The sequence below is a fragment of the Anopheles merus genome, chromosome 2R, assembly GCF_017562075.2.
Source record: "Anopheles merus strain MAF chromosome 2R, AmerM5.1, whole genome shotgun sequence".
NCBI lineage: Eukaryota > Metazoa > Arthropoda > Insecta > Diptera > Culicidae > Anopheles > Anopheles merus.
Window position 1 is genome coordinate 20,521,508 of NC_054082.1, and position 16,875 is coordinate 20,538,382.

The 16,875-nt window shown below is 46.5% G+C and overlaps 2 protein-coding genes and 1 long non-coding RNA gene across 14 annotated transcripts in view; 2 read left to right on the forward strand and 1 right to left on the reverse strand.

Moving 5' to 3' along the window:
- LOC121588950 (translational regulator orb2-like) overlaps positions 1–16,875 on the forward strand; it is a 238,494-nt gene that overhangs the window by 197,211 nt on the left and 24,408 nt on the right. The gene's annotated exons all lie outside the window — the stretch shown is intronic.
- On the reverse strand, positions 164–16,826 carry LOC121588952. Of its 5 annotated transcripts, none has more exons than XR_006004248.1 (8): positions 16,334–16,826; positions 13,456–16,263; positions 9,813–12,147; positions 9,276–9,514; positions 8,337–8,524; positions 3,357–3,615; positions 1,784–3,299; positions 164–1,705 (listed from the first exon to the last, which is right to left on the reverse strand). It is a non-coding gene; the product is annotated as an uncharacterized LOC121588952 (long non-coding RNA). The 5 variants fall into 5 exon arrangements; XR_006004246.1 differs by lacking the exon at positions 9,276–9,514 and having other exon boundaries at positions 9,776–9,942; positions 10,039–12,147; positions 16,334–16,824; XR_006004247.1 differs by lacking the exon at positions 9,276–9,514 and having other exon boundaries at positions 1,784–3,277; positions 9,776–12,147; positions 16,334–16,825.
- LOC121588951 (broad-complex core protein isoforms 1/2/3/4/5-like) lies at positions 4,149–5,744 on the forward strand. 2 transcript variants are annotated; one of them, XM_041907427.1, is made up of 2 exons: positions 4,149–5,254; positions 5,424–5,744. In XM_041907427.1, the coding sequence occupies exons 1-2, from the start codon at positions 4,565–4,567 to the stop codon at positions 5,439–5,441; spliced, it is 708 nt and encodes a 235-aa protein (XP_041763361.1). In that variant the 5' UTR covers positions 4,149–4,564; the 3' UTR covers positions 5,442–5,744. The 2 variants fall into 2 exon arrangements, with proteins under 2 accessions (XP_041763361.1, XP_041763362.1); XM_041907428.1 differs by having other exon boundaries at positions 4,149–5,218.

Below are 16,875 nucleotides of genomic sequence, written 5' to 3' on the forward strand. Positions count from 1 at the left end.
ACCCATGCAAGGTTGCTTGCTACAGTAAAACATGCATTAACTATCGATAAAGTTTAAACGGTAAGGGTAGAACCAAAAAAAAAAAACCCGCTCCCTCGAAACGGAAATAGAACCCCTTCACGCGAGCTCGCGCTATCTAAGCAAAACCATGGGCCACCGGGCGTAATGTTTGGACGTGGTGGTTTAGCTTTTCGTTCGGTTTTGTTTGCTATTTTTTGGCATCTGCACATGCAAAAACCCGTGCCGTGTACGACGCGAAATAGGAAGCGGAACCATTGAATTATGTTGCTCGATTTAGTTTGGCTGCATTTGTGTTAAAGGGGAAAGAAAGTAAAAACGGAAAACCCGTGTCGATAATGACTATTATGTATCTTGTTTCGCGAGCAATGGTTAGTTCGGCTGTTTGCTTTTAAAAGATTTGTAAAGAATTGTATATTTTACAATGTTCACTTTAAAAATACGCTTAGCCAGAAAGTGTCATACCTGAATGCATTGAGTTTCATTGATTATTTCCACACAAAAAATTAAACACATGCCAAAGTTACTGCAATGTTAAGCACAGTTCGGCTAGAAAATCGTACAAAGTTTGTTGCGAAACATTGCATCCCTTTTGTTCGTAGCAAAGGTAGCGAGATTGTTCATACATATATTAAACTTTTTAGCAATGTATCACCCAAAGGCAAATGGCCCTTTGCAGTGTGCGTTTTTAGCTGCTACTGCTGCTCAATCACGACTACCCTTTTGCACGACCCAGCGACAAAGCGTCAGTGTTATGTATGCGCCTACAGTCTAGTGCAATTACCACAACAATTTCGTTAAGGGTAGATGATATTGCATAGAATATTGTTTGCTGCGGTAAAAGGGAACGATTTTCCTAACCTCTATTCCAGCGAAAATCACGTTAAGAACGGCTTTCTCTCTCTCTCTTTCACTCTCTCTCCATCCACCCGCTACAACTTGCTCAATCTCGTCGTTCCTCTTATGCTTCCGCCCTTAAAAGCAGATCCCTCCCGGTGCAGCTTCCCCCGTTCCCAGTGCACGGAACAGCATCGGAAGGGCACCGAAGTTTTACTACCGTCGCTACAATCACCACTTTTCATCGCTGCTCAAGCCGCCTGCTGGGGCTGTCTTGATGGGGCCAAAAATTTACCTCATTATACTAGATAGCGCGCGTCAGCATAGGACGGATTTTTGGGGTTAAGTGTCTAATTAACGCGCCCCAAAACGAGCGTGCACACGAGAGCGCGAGCGCAGCTTTCACGCCCTCCACGCTTCCCTTGGTCGTTACGCCATCCGCCACAACGGGAGAAGGCAAGGAACTGCTGAAAGAACATCTTCGTTCCCTCCCCAAACCACATCGTTCATTTCCGGTTGCATGGGCTGCGCCAACTTTTTGCAACGCATTCGCTGTGCTGCGTCTCAGCAGATCTCGGAGAGTCGCTGCTCCAACCCCACCACATACACCCCGGCAGGTGCACCCATCGGCGTTATCATTTTAATTACACTCTTGCGAGAACTAACATTGAATTTAATTTCCGCTCCCATTTACCATCCCCAGCCCGTTGGTGGCTTTCTAGAGGGGCTGGAAAGTTTGGCACTTGCCACTGTTTGCAATTAGTTTGCCGACCCCGTTTCGGCAATTTGCAGCCTCTGCAACTTATGCAACAGTCGTCTGTGTGTGTGAGTGGGTGTGTCAGTACACTGCCTAAAAGTAGAGAATGTGTGGAATTACAAGTGTTGTAAGTGATGAATCGCTCCTTTTTTGCTTTTAGTTTTTACTTACAACTCTGTGCTGGGTCCGTGGTAGGGACGAGGTCGTTTTTATTTGTGTGTTTTGAATGCGCCCTCGCTGTGAACAATCCGCCTAAGCTTCGGTTTAAATCCACCCGCAGCGCTTGCACACCATTCCTATCCTCCGGTGGCGCTGCAGAAGGATGCTGTTGCATGTTTTGCATTAAATTGTTCTGCTTCCCTGTCTGACGCCCCCATTCCTGCTGCCAGTCCTGCTCCGTAGTCATCCATCTATCAGGCAAGCTCGGCGTTTGCTGTGTCTCGCTTCGGCACTTTAGTCGAGGAGGTCCTGAAACCTCTGCAAGGCAGTGTATTTGTACATTTTCATAAATCGCTCTCACAAACCTGCCACAAAGCATCCGCCCCATTGGACTGGAGTGCTTTTCTGGTGCTCTGGCTCATAAATACAGGTTGGAGAAGCACTTTCGGTTTTCCATAAAGCACACCTCGGCCTCGGCGGCATTCACCATCACCGTTCGTACCAAGGTTGTGCATTGCTGCCGGGCTTACGCTATGTCATCACCATTCCGACACATCAGATGCCTCTTGCCCGTTTCTCTCTCTCTCTCTCTCTCTCGCTCGCCCGGTATCTATGCCAGCGTTGGCGTTGATAAGTGAGGAACCATCCCCTGTGCCGTTCCCTATTCATCGCCCGTACAGCAAGCCCATCATTCATCGGGCACAATAAATCACGACGTCAGAGGGTGTCGTTTGATGTGTTGAGCTGGATTGTAAACACTGGGCACCTGCCCACCACACCGACCGGCAGCACTGGATACTGCCCGGCGGAGCCACACGGCTATGAATGTGGCCCTGGAAACAACAATCGGCTGCTACGACGAAAGCTTGCCTTTTCCTATGAAACCGAGGAAGCTGTAGGAAGCGCTGTTCCCTATTTCTCATAAAGCTCCTTTTCTTATACACACACACACACACACACATACACACACTCACACACAGATTCACGTACAGATAGCACATAGATAATGGTTCCCTGTCTGGTCCCATAAAATGGGATCCAAACCAATGCGCTGGACCATTTCTCTCGCCCGATTGCATCTCAAGCCGTTTGCTTTTGTATCGATTTTAGCATAAAGTTCAGCATGATACGACCGCACACACAATCACCGACGGTATAACCTAAATCCATCGATACTATCAGCCCACATACACACACCGAAACGAGCACCACCGAGTGTGTGGTGCCGTTTTTGAAACACTCGGCCGTGAATAATATCAGCTGAATGGCGGGACACGCAGAGAGGGGAGGGGGCAATTCTAGAGCAAACTAGAATCGAACGTCTATACACCCGTAAACGATAATTACTAATTCCTACTCGCCTGTTTGTACTGCATAATTTCGATGTGATTGATGATAAATATCTAATTATCTCGGACACATTCGCCAGCGGGTCGGCATCGGTTCGGCTCGTCGCAGCTCGACTTTGACTGCCCAGCGGCAAACCGGAAAGGAGAGACCTTACGGCTGAAAGTGTACGGACGAATTTCTGCAAAATGAAATGGCTAGTACCGGGTGAAAGCTTAATTTGTGCTATGAATTATACCTGCACTAATTACATTTCGATTTGGGGATGACAACTGGGAGCGATGGAGAGCACGGCGTAGGTTTGGATGCATCATTCCATCATCTAACAGCATCCCACGGCTTGGCTCTGGGCAACGTTTGCTTCCCCACTTCACCAAATCAGTTTGATGCGATGCAACTGTGCAAGTGTATAAAGATCGATTCGTTGCACAGCCTTTTTGCTAATGATGATCCATCGAGTATAATAATAATGCTGTAGAAATTGCCGGATGAGTGATCTGAAAATTAAATTTCAATTGTAGAATTCATGAAGCGGCGGTCTAGAATTGATAACACGCTTTAGCAATGGAAAGCTTTTTATAGCCAGTTTCGATATCAATCTGCAGTATATTTGGAAACGGTTTAGTTCGGCTATACACTGCTGGAAGGACACAGCAGACAACACTGATGCCGAACGCTGGCAATGCTAGACCGGAATTAGAAAGCAAACGGAGATTACGAGCCATCCAGAACCGGTTTTGCGGAACAGTTCGGCTGCAGAGATGTCAAACATAATTCATTGAGGGAGCAGCGTGTCAAATTAAAATGTTTTCCTAAAATCCATTCCAGAGTATACAATTTTAACTCGTCATGGTTTGGAAGATGTAACATTGTTATAATCGTTTTTTGGGCTATGATCAGCCGAACATGGGAATTGAAAAATAAGTTCCTTTACCTTATGAATTAATAATTTACGTATGTAATCTCCTGCTGCTATAATTTAAATAGCTCTACGCTTTACCTCTTTCACACGTATTTTAAATACTATCAGTTTAACTGCATAGTCCTCGTTATTTTTGTTTTCCCAACCTACTGGCTACAATTATACGCCACTGATCTAAAGAAAACTTGTTTCTCCTTAACCCATCCATCCATCATCTTTCGAGCCCGACGACAGGCCCATCACTACCATCTTTCGGTCTCCCCGTTTTGCTGCCTATCTTTGCGTTGAACTCGCCCCATATTAAAACTAACCAGTCGCTGCCCATGGTTAGTCATTCTCGTTCGAACCAGTGGATTGAATCCTACCCTCCAAGTGCCGTAGTATCGAAAAGCTTCGTAATCGTACTGTAAAAGCTTTTCGAACGGCAAAAGTGCATAATTCCGTAGTAGTAACAAGTGCTCAAGTTTAAAAAAAAACACACACTAACATACACACTACACACAAGTGCCTGTTTAAGTGAAACCATGTACGTGAAACCGGTGTGCGGTATCATTAAACTGCAAAATACAGAACGCCGCGCCAGCTTTCCGGCCGCACTGCACGCGGCCCGGCTGGCCGAACTGCTGGTCGACGTGACGATCTGCTGCGAGTCGCGCAAGCTGCGCGCCCATAAGCTGGTGCTGGCCGTGGGCAGCCCGTTCTTCCGGAGCGTTTTCAGCGAGGTCCCCACGCCCCACCCGGTCGTCATGATTTACAACGTAAAGTACGAAGATTTAGACGCACTGGTCAAGTTTCTGTACACAGGCGAGTTGAGTGTTGAGCGGGAGCGGCTGCCATCGCTGATCGAAGCGGCCCGGTACCTGCAGCTGGACGAGTTCAGCACATTGCTGCCGTGCCTGCAGGAGACGGGCGATTTGAACGAGAATCTTTTGAGCGCCGTAAACGCGTTCAACTCCATGAGCCTGCTCATGGACAGGACAAACGAGACAAACGGCTCGGCAACGTTCATGTCCACGATCGGTATGTTGACAACGAACGGTCCGCCGCAACCATCAACCAGCGCGAGCGCGTTGCCGTATAACGGCGAGCTTGAATCGCCTATCAACGGGGAGTACCTCGGTGACGATGAAACATCGCTGATCAGTCAAGATTCGGCGGATAGTTTCAGCCCGACAGAGGTAATGATCATGCCACACTATAGCGATAAGGCGATTGTAAGTATCGTGCCCAGGTCGGTCGAGAATGCAATCGTAGCACTGTTCACTGTGCCAATCGATCCGCTTATCAGCCAGCAGTCGGCGGCTGCTTTTGCAGCACAAAACACACCAAACGCCGGCACGGTAGATGAACGCGTAAACGACGACGTCTATTTGGTGCTTTCAGATTCGCCGCCAGCCGTAAGAAGTGCCAGCGAATTGAGCGAGTTCATCGATGCACCAGAGCTGCAGTACGATCCCGGGCACCAAGCTCTTTCGGATGCGTGAGCTTTGAATTGCGGCAAAATACGTGCGATTTGATCTACTACGCATGTGAGAGGAACAGCAAAAGACAAGACAGGAATAATATTAACACACTATACACAAGTAGAAGGTGGCATTGTAACATTATTTGTTCTATACATTCAAAAAGAATTAACCGGTGAGAATTAGCGTATTGATAGTGATTGTTCCTCTACACTAACATTCATCTCATGAAGCGTGTTGGCATTGTATTTTGTTTTGCTTTTATAACAATCATGACTACAGAATTTCTATTAAAATATATTTTGCATTCTCGTGTTTAAAAAAGACAGCAGCAAAACCCCAACTAACAACAACGTGATAAAACAGTATTGTATAAAGAATAACTTTCAGCACCATTTCTTTTCTTGAGTTTCAACAACAAAACAAAAAGTAGGATTTTACAGGCTCTCCTCAGATTCCACACTTTCTGAAATGTTTGGAGAAAGGGAATTGGCAATAAGTTACTAAAAACTATCATAACTCAAATCATATTTCTCTATTTTTGACAAACAATTCAAGAAATCATTTCAACTGTGCAAGATGAGCTGAATAACTCGGAATGCAATTGCCTTAGGTTTTTAAGCATACGCACACATTCATAAAAAACCGAAGCTCTATGTTAGCTTTTGATGCACCTTTTGGAGAACTTGTAATCTTCAAGGTAGGTTTGAAGTGCCAAGTATGCTTGCAGAGCCCTACGACACAACGGACACGCAGATATAATTAGTTTTTTATGGCTTTCCCCCTTCCTGTCGGCTGGATCTCACCGACAGGGGTGAACCACTGCACGAACAAAACGTACAAGCGCTTTTGGGCGTATAATTTTGGTGAAACTGATTTTTACATTTTCTCTGCAGCTCTGGGCTGTAAAAATGGCATTGCATTGTTTCGTACCAGAGAGACAGCGTACCAGTGACGCCAGTGAACGCAAATGTAACGCAATAGCATCTTCATATGTATGCAAAAGACGGCGGTTGAAAGAATCGCACCGTGGCAGGCCATTGGTCGATGGTTCGGGGTACGATTATTAACAAATTGAACCTTGAGCTCCTCAAATGAGTTAAACCGATTTACGACCGTCAAATTATGTATACCCTGCCGACTGGCCAACCGGACCGGTCCACCGGCGAGTGTGTCTGCAAGACGCTTCAAACCGATACTCCCGCATTCCGGTTGGATGGTTTATTACTAGGGACCATAAAGCGTTGACATGCAGCCCGGTAGAAGAGACGAGGTGTTTTGTTTCGGTTTCGGTTTTGGTTTCGGATGTTGTCAGAGCTTCTCGGCTATACCAGCACCGATCGGTCAGTGGTGCAGTCAGCTCTTGATCGTGCCCGTTTCTTAAATTTTCGTATTTCTACCGTTCTCTCTCTCTCTCTCTCTCTCTTTGTCATTATAATCGACGTTCGATTTTTTACCCAGCTTAAACATAATTAAGCATATTAGCCGCGTTTGGGAGTTTAGTGCTGTAAATTTGTTTTGACAATTTTGATTTATGCATCATCACTCTTTTGTCGGGCCCGACGAGCCGGACGTTCAAATGCTAATTGCGGCTCTCTTTGAACGGGCTCCGCACAAACGACACCATCACCTTGGTTCCCTTGCAGTTTATCACTCCTCCGATTTCCAATTAAAGTCATCCCCGAGCGAGGCGATAGTGAGGTCCGCGTTCGTCGCTTACTCTTGAGTGGCCTTCCAGGTGGCAGAAACAAACTTAAAACTGCATGGTTAGTGCTCATGTAACCGCTTGTACATGATCATTCGGAGAGCGTCATGGACTCGTTATGATTCATTGTGAAACTATCGATCAGGCAAAAACGTTAGAACAATCCATTGCTTGATCGATCGAATGAACCATAGTGCTGATGGATTAGTGTTTTCCATGCAATTGCTCCTTTGATTGTTTTTGGTGTTTTCATCCAAAAATAAAAGCAAATAACAACAACCAAAGTCCCAATTCCGGTTTAGCTTTCAGGTTCTTTCGCACAATCTCCGCCTTCGTGTTTCACATTCGTGTTTCGCATTGTACGCTTAACCCTACATCGATTGTAAACCTGTATAACCTCGGAAGGGTAGTTTTGCGTTTTTATTTTGCGACGAACTTTTGGGATCCATTTTCTTTTAGTCTCTCATCCTACTTCTCACGAGGGTTTACTTTATCCTACACCACGTACGTTTCTTCCCTTCGCTGTTGTTTGGTGGGAAATCACCTATCGATAGCGAGAAAAAACGTTGTTTTGCAAACGAGTTTCAACTTCCAACGCGAACCGCGATAGATTTTTCTTTTCTTTTTGGGACCATTCAAAGCGCGAAAAACAAACCCACGACAACGAAACCATTTTTTTTTTTTGTTCTCTCCTTTTCAACCCAATCGGGTCGGATCAGGTTTTTCAGGTTAACGTTTGCAAAACGTTCGAACAAAGTGACGAGGAAGAAGCATAGTGTAACAGCAACCACATAAACACACTCGCACACCGACACAGAGAAGCAGTAACTTCCTTCACAGCGAAAAAGAGCAACCTTCATGGGCAACCTCCATGCTTTCGCTCTTTGGGATGGAGAATTTGGGGCCCGATGTTTTGTTTTGCTCGTATTTTCAACAACCATTCGGGTATTGGAATCGCAAACGCGCGCCCAGAACAAAACGAACACGAACAGCGCACGGCCATCACGTGGTTATACAATCAACTTATTAAAGCAATAGCCACACAAAACGATGATGTAGATCGGCACGCTACGTGTATTTGCACAGCGTGGTGGTTTTGTGTGTTTACCTGTTTCCTGTGTTACTTACTTGCGCGGGTCACATTCCACCCACTCCTACTGGGCGATTTGTTTTCCAACTGCCGCACGTACTACACAGAGCACCGGTTGCACCAACCGCGGGTCCTGCTCCTGCTCCGACCTTGGCAACGTACCATTTCCAGGGCACGACGGCATGACGGTTTGTTGGGGGGAGGGTGGAAGTAAGAAACCAGCGGGCTGAGGAGTACACAAACATAAAAGTTTTAGACATTTTTCGAAAAGCAATTTAAACAAGCGCACAAAAAAAAGACAAGTCACGAAATGGGTCCGAGCCGGTCTGGTTGATCCTTCTACTTCGTGTTTGCTTCGGTGTTATGCCCAATGCAATGCTTCGGCGATAGATGCAGTTAACAGCAAGCGTTTCGGTTGTTGCAGCATCCCTGTAAACCCTCCACAACATTTCTTCGCTCCACATACAAACACTTTCCACTGGTTACTGCGACCACTTCGCACCTGCAGTTCGATACGGTGAATCTGTTTGACAGTCCCTTTTGACTTCCGTTGTCAGTCACCAGGCCCACCTCTCTCTCTCTTTCTCTTTCTCTCTCTAGCTAACTCATTGCCAACGAAAAATGAGTCACAGTTGGGATCGTGCCGTTTTTTGCGCGCTTTTCGCTCAATCAAAGCCGAAATCCATAAAAAAAAGTTTCTCATCCGTAACCAAAGCAATTGAGAGCAAAAATAGTGTTTCGACAGGAAACGCAAAACCGTAGCACAGCTCAGATCCTGGCAACGGGCTTTTGTTGTTGTTGTTGTTATTGTTCTCCATGAACCAACACAACACAACACAAATGTCCTGTTCCATCACGTTTGCATACACGTTGCTAAGCACCGGGAGCGGTTAGGAGTGGATGGCGAGCCCATATGAGCCATGGCGAATGGGAAAATGCCACTCCACAGTTCCCCGTTGTTTCTTTTCCTACCTCACCTTCAAAGCGATTCTGCTCAAGCCTCGTCTTCTCTTGTAAGGAGGCAAGAAAGGGCGGCAGGGTGTTTTTCGCCGGCTGCCTACAATTTCGCCCCTTAAATCCAATGTGTTACACTGGGGCCCAGGTTTCGCGTCTGCATGTTTTGGGGGAGTGAGGCAGCTCTCCTCAGTGTACACAAAGGGAGCACACACCAGATCCAGCGCGGTTCGAGTTTATGGGCCGGAAATAAGTGGAAACACTGTTCTCAATTTGGGGTTTCAGCAGTCGAAAGCACGACTCACGTGAGGGAAAAAGTTTAAATTAAAATTTCGTTGACAGAAGAAAAAAAACACCGTTACACATAAACGGGAAACGGCCCAAAAAGGAACACGCCTTGCACAAGGGTACGCGAAACAACGACGCCGCTCACGTCCATCGAGCAGACGGTACGGATCGTCTAAACCGAACATCGAAAGGTTTGGCTGTTTTTTGTATGTGTATGTGTAACAAGAGTACTTACGATACGAAAAAATACACTTTTGTAGCTTGCTGCTCACATCTGTTTGCCATCTGTTTCGCCGCTTTGTTTCGCGTGACACACACGAGGAGACCAGTCCGTTTTCGCCAACAATCGATACCAGAGCCTTTGCAGAGCGTCCCAAAATCCGTCAGCCAGAAGCCAGTGCACTAAAACAAGGTCAGAGAAACAAAAGCAATGTGTACTTGATGCCGTTCCCGGTGGAGCGCAAAAAAAAACAAATCAATAGTTCGGTAAAAACGTACCCTGGTCCTATTTACATTCTTCGCCAAGCGTCTAAAACGCTGTACCAATTAAACCGACGGTTGGCATTTTACCATTGTGGTGCGTGAATTTATAAGTACCAAACCAGCCGGACTGACGAACACTTTTAATAGCGTGAGTAATTTATTATCACTATAAGCACACACGCACATGCATGCACAATGCTTGTCGCTAACATTTCGACCGTCTTCCGCCTACGTCAGGGCTTTTCCATCGTACGCACACGATCCGTTTTTCCGAGTGCCAAATAGCATTCCGACGCGTGTGGTGGAAAAGGGACGGAGAAGGGAGGGATGTTGTCCTGTTGCCGGCAGTGACAGTGGTATTTGTGTGAATCATAAATCATTGGAAAATTGATAGCCAACAAGCTATATAAATTACGTCAATTCATTCACCGTGTCCGTATCCCCATTCCGTTGCTGCGAGTAGGGCGGAATGATCCGGTCGGAAACAAAGGTCGCATCCCGTGCTCCGATTTGTGCGCTGTTGTGCGCACCTTGTGGGAAGAGAATGGACATTGTTATCATATGCGAATTCTGCTTTAAAAAAGAAAGAAGCGAATTATTCCAATCGGCAATGCACAACAACATTGAATGCCAATTGTTGTAATGGCTCACATTTTACCATCGATCTAACTCATTGTGCTGCAAATAGTGTTGCTCCTGTTCTCCTCTTCAGTATAGGCCCACAAACCCGTAGCGGGTTTTATGGTGTACATCTGGTAACGGACCAATTTTCAGTATCATGTTCGGAAAAGAGCACAATTTTTCCAACAGTGTTGTGGCTGCATCCATCAAAACGTAGTCCTCTGACCGGTTGATCGTACAATTCATACCGTACAGCACAAAACCTAACAAAACACACACACACACACACAGGATAGATCATCATTATGTGATGCAATGTAACACGATTTTGTACTTTGCCGATGTGTGCCCCGGCCCCATGGTCTGCCCTTCTTATCCCACTACGCGCTAAATCACTGCTCTTTTACTAACGACCAAAGCCCCTGAGGTACTCCAAAATCCGTCCTCCCCTTACCGGTTCCTGGTGGATAGAAATACGTGTTGCGTTCCGTCCGCCGCATGTCTTAATGGTACACACACACTCACAGATTTCCAAACACTTCCACTACATTACGCTAATGAACTTCTCCGAATGCCCAGCGGGCCATATTACACTGTTCAACCACACGCGTTTGGCAGATGTTTCCTGCAACTTTTTTTTGTTTGCTTTTTTTCGTTTTTTGGCCAATGCAAAACACCTCGCAAAGAATCATTCGCCGCGCACTGTACTGGGGTAGTTGGGGAGCGGTACCGTCTCTTCATCCATCACACAGCCTTTGCCCGAGCGCATGGTGCATCCGCGGACGCGGAACTTTATGGACTCGCATAGTAACACATACACAGCTCGAGCGCGCGGGCGCCGGACACGAACTTGGAAACGCAGCTCAAACTTTGGCACTTTTCGTGTCGTTAAAAGCCCGGAGAACACGCGCACCGAACCTTCCGGATGCGCGTTACAGTGGTTCGGACGCGAACCAACCATCCCGTCGTACACTGCGGGTTTGGGGTGTGATGGTTCGGAGTTAAAAGTTTCCACTTCCTACATAGACAACCACCATCGCATCCGTGCAAGAACTGCAAGCACACTCAGTCGGTACTGATCTTAATCGGCCGGGAGTGCTTTATAACAAACATTTCCTCCTTGCGCACGGATGAGTTTTTAAGGTTGCCGAAGCTGTTTTGCAAACTCTGGGTCTTTCTTTTTTCTTTCTTGCTTATTAAAACATACTTTTTTCTTGTTCCTTTTGTTCTTTTTCTTGCTGTGGCCTTCAAGGTTTGCGTGTAAAGTGATAAACTGCTCCGAATCCGTAACCAAGCTTGATCCGAGCTAAGCACGTGATGCGCTTTAGCCTCTCCGCTGGATGTTGATATTGCTGCAGGTGGAAAAGTTTCGATCGGTCTTCCTTATGACGAACCATTTTCCACGAACCTTTGCTCCGTCTGTCCCTGCGTTCGATCAGAAGTTGTCAGCGTCATAAAGCACCATTCAGCCAGAGTACGCTCCAAAAAGTGTCCCCAAGCTTACTAAAACGATAAAAAATGGAAACTGTTAGATTTGATCGCTTAAACATGTCCGCTGACAAGCGTAAGCGCAAATCCACCGCAACCACCAAACCACAGATAAAACGATTATTTAAACACCACACACACCCGAAAGCTCATTATGCTAATTTAAATTAATGTATTTATACACGATCCGTGGAGCTTGTACAAAAACGAAACGCAATTGCAATGAAGGATGTTTGATGCAAGCAGAAAAAAACGCGGAGTAAAATGAGATTATTGCCATATTGTTACAACCTGATGTGATGAACCTCGCGTCCGGAACGTTTCAAAGCCACTAGGACACACACACACACACACACACACACACACACACACACACACACACACACACACACACACACACACACACACACACACACACACACACACACACACACACACACACACACAACACACACACACACACACACACACACACACACACACACACACACACACACACACACACACACACACACACACACACACACACACACACACACACACCACACACACACACACACACACACACACACACACACACACACACACACACACACCACACACACACACACACACACACACACACACACACACACACACACACACACACACACACACACACACACACACACACACACACATCCCGACGGTTGGGGAGGGTGAAAGTGTCCTTGTGCTGCTGTAATTGATTATCTCCATTACATTTCGGTTTAATTTCTGCAACGACAAACGGGTTGTACGCAATGAACACTTAACTGAATTTTATGAATCTTCATCAATTGTCCGCCAGTTTCGGATGCATCGCACCGGTTCCCGACCATTTACAGCTACTTACTAGCCTGTCGGTGGCTCTTTCCCGTTGTGTCTGTCTGTGGGTGTGTGTATTCGGACGCTCCGGAAACGCAACAACGGATTGGCTGGGATGGCGCATGGAGGTCATTAAACAAAAGTGTAATTAAATTGTTGAAAAATAAATGGCAATTAATCTCTTCCCCCTTTTGAACCCGCCCGAATGTCCGGATAGGATTCTGGCGAATGGGTGCGGTTCCTGCGTGCTCATAAAGCACTGCTTCTGCTGCTAGACATGTCCACGGGCTAGTCTAGTTGTCAACCATTTGCCAACTGGAGCTGGAAGAGAGAGGGAGGAAATAAAAAAAAACGATTGACAAACACCAGCGTGAACCGCTGATGATGACGGTGATGGCCGGTCGGAGTGTACGGGACCGAGCCGGGAGGAAAAGCCAATATAATTTGATATTAAATTTATTAAAGTTATTTAATTACGATCTCTCTCGTGGACGATTGCTGGTGCTGCCACTGCTCCTACTCTTTGCACGGGTATCTTTTGCTCATTTCGCGTGACATAAAGAACGCCACCGCACATTCCGGCACACTGTGGTACAATCCGGATCGCCATTGCTTCGTTCCTCTTCGTTTATCATTTAGCGGGACCGTCGCTATTTTTTTTCACTCCCAGTTTCGATGGCAATGGCGATTGTTAATCACACACACACGCACACGTACACGTACACCCACATACACTGGACAGGGACTGGCTTTTGGGGCGCTTCTGTTTCTTCGTCCAAACCCTAAAAAGGATCCAGCTCATACGAGCGACAGCAGGTTTGTTTTTTCTTTGCGAACATTTTAACATCCGCTATACGCGAAAAAGCGTCACTATAGTAACGAGCGAGTGTTGCTAAGAGTGTTTTTTTTACCTTTCTGCACGTGTACAGTGAAATAGAACCCACCCCTCCCTAAACTAGAAATGTCGTAACGTCAGCGGCCGCCCAGTGCTTCACTAATTCCAAACCGAGTGGAGCGAAAAATACACACAAAACTTTTATTACTATAAACCACATACATTGCACAAACACACACACACACACACATACGCATTAGCAAAAAAAGAGCAACAAAACGAGCGCGATACACAACCCACTTCCTATACCAACGGTCCCGGGGCAAAAAGGACACGAAAACCCGCCCGGACCGAGACAATAGAGATGGCGCATATAAAATTATGGTACACATGCCAGATGCTCCATGCCGTGGTGGCCCGTGGAAACGCGGTTCACCAAAACGAAACGAGCATCGGTAGCGCATCCAACCCACAGGAACGAAACGAAGGCCACACTTTGGCCGTTACATATTAAAACCGCAGCGACTGTGCCCACTATCCCGAGGCTTTGAGGTTGTAGTGTTGTATTTTAGCCTTAGTTCTGTTTTCTTTGTTTTTTTTTTTTTTGTTGCGCCCTTCAGTTTAGTCTAAACCCACATTTCTACACATGACCGACACACACACACACGCCCAAACACACATAGAGGGGAACCACTACCGCCCACCATTTTTTGTTTTGTAAGAGAAAAGTTTTCAGTTAAAATTAATTTAACGTAAAACATAGCGCGAGCCCACCACGACTGGGAAGTCCTTCCCCAACTTCCGGCCGGCGAAAAAGAGTTGTAATTTATCACTGTTGCTAAAGTTGGAAACTGGGATGGCTTTCCGCTCGCGAAGTTATTGCTTTCGGTGGCTCCGGTTGACATGGACTTGATAAGAAAGGCAAGAAAGGGGCGGAATGGGTGCTGGATGCTCTCGAAAGCTAAACATACGCCCACATGTCCATTTGCTATTTTTTCGACCTCAGAAAAAGATCACTTCCGTTCCGGATGCGAGTAGAAACCGGAAAAGGGCTGGACCCACATACAAAAAAGCACCAACACCCCAACTCGGAATGTGGTGAATGGTCATATATTTCCCCCACCAGCCAGGCGAACCACCAGCCGGATATCGAAACACATGGGCAATGGGTCGTGTATATCTACGCACCGTTGGCCGCCAACGTCAAGTGGGTGCCCAGTCGATGAAATGTCAGCAACACCGGTTAGTGGCCAGTGGTCAGGCACCTTTCATCCGGTGTCAGATAAGGGCGGGTGGGTGTTATAGTTTAGTTTATTGTCCCCAGTCCGCTACCGTGGAACGAATTTCCTCCAGAGAGTGAAATCCCCCGTGTGCAATGATGATGAGCAGTGCCATGTAGCGTATCATCCACATGCTGGCGGTCAATAATTCAATCGCAGAGATAGTTTAGACACCAACAAAGAAATAAATGGGAAAATTTACCCATTTGATTGTGGCACGTTTTTGCTTGTGTTGCTGCAATGGAAGGAGCAATTTTTCATACCGATTTTGTAACCACTCTTAAACCCTTCACGCGAAAATGGGATTTCAGGAAATTAAATCAGTAAACGCAAAATCGGATACAAATTTATGGTGCTCCTCCTTCAAATGGATGAACGAACGATGACTTGCAAGCTTCCACCGGTACGAGCGACGCTTGAGCGATACACGTTCCCATCTCCCTCTGCCTCATCTTTCACCTGTCCACCAGCAGGACCTGTCTCTCGGTATCACCCAGGTGTCCGGCCGTCCCCGGTGGGGTCGTTGTGATTGCAATAAAGATTTATACTTCCAGCACGTTTTCCGTTTTGCAGCTCGTGACGCCCGGCAACATTACGAGCGCGACGCTCGATGACAACCGCCGTTGCCCGGGGATCGTAAAGTGTTGATTTAATTTTGCCTTGAGTTTTCTTCCGCGTCTTGTTTTGCCCTTTTTTAATTTTTGCATTCTCTCACCTTGTACGCCAAACACTCTCCTGTGTTCCCTGAGGGACGGTGAATGGAAAGTGTGTGGCGGGACACTGTCTGGGGACAGATTTTCATTTGATAGAAATACTATCTACAAGCGCTTGTTCCTTTCCGACTCTTTTCCATTGCTGCCCATTGCTTTGATTTTTATGTTTCCCACTTCTCTTCCACAAAGCAACCCCGTGCACTTGATATTCCAGAGGTACGTGTGTCGGTAGCGTGTTGACTATGCGCCCCCATCCCAAACCCTTGGAAGTAGGTTACCGAGTTGTATGGCCACGTTTCGGCGGTACCGGTACTTTGCGTTACTTCTCTCACGATTCTATAAATTTTCGCTCGATGCTTTAATTAAAACGGCCGTGCCCATCCTCACCCTAGGGTTGCATGTTTCCGTGTACTGCCGATTTTCAATTTCCAATGCGATGGTTGTTATTGCCGCACGACTGAAAGGATAGATGATGCATTGAAAAAGATGCGCTTGATACAGAGCATATAAAAGTAACATTTACCAACCTGCAAGCACTGAAGAATTGTTGTTGTTGTCCGTTCAGCTGGCATGAGTCCCAAAATTACGATAAACCTGTCCATTTCACTCCGGTCAAACCTTCCCAGCACAACGTAGCAGCACGTAGTGAAATTTGAACTACGCTTCTGGCTCGTTTTGAATTGCTTAGTAGGCGTCGCTGATATCCGCGCACACACACACACACACTAGCCACGGGAGTCATCGCAGTAAACGTTTGTTGTATTTCCACCGCTCACCAAGGGGTATTGCTAGTCTAACCCTCTCCCCACTCCCATTTCCTTTTACACGCTGCTGAGGTTGTCACAAATTGGGTTGACATCCAAAGTGTTTCCGGGATGTACTATACATACACTCCGCACATTCTACCCTCAAACGACGATGGAGATGGTTGTAAATATAAATATTAATTAAAACGGGATGGCACTGCGTGTGCGGTTGTTTTGAATGTAAATTACATTTTCATACAGATTATGATGCTGATGGCGGTTTGCGGTGCGTGGCCCGGGGGGGGGGGGGGGGGGCATGTGGG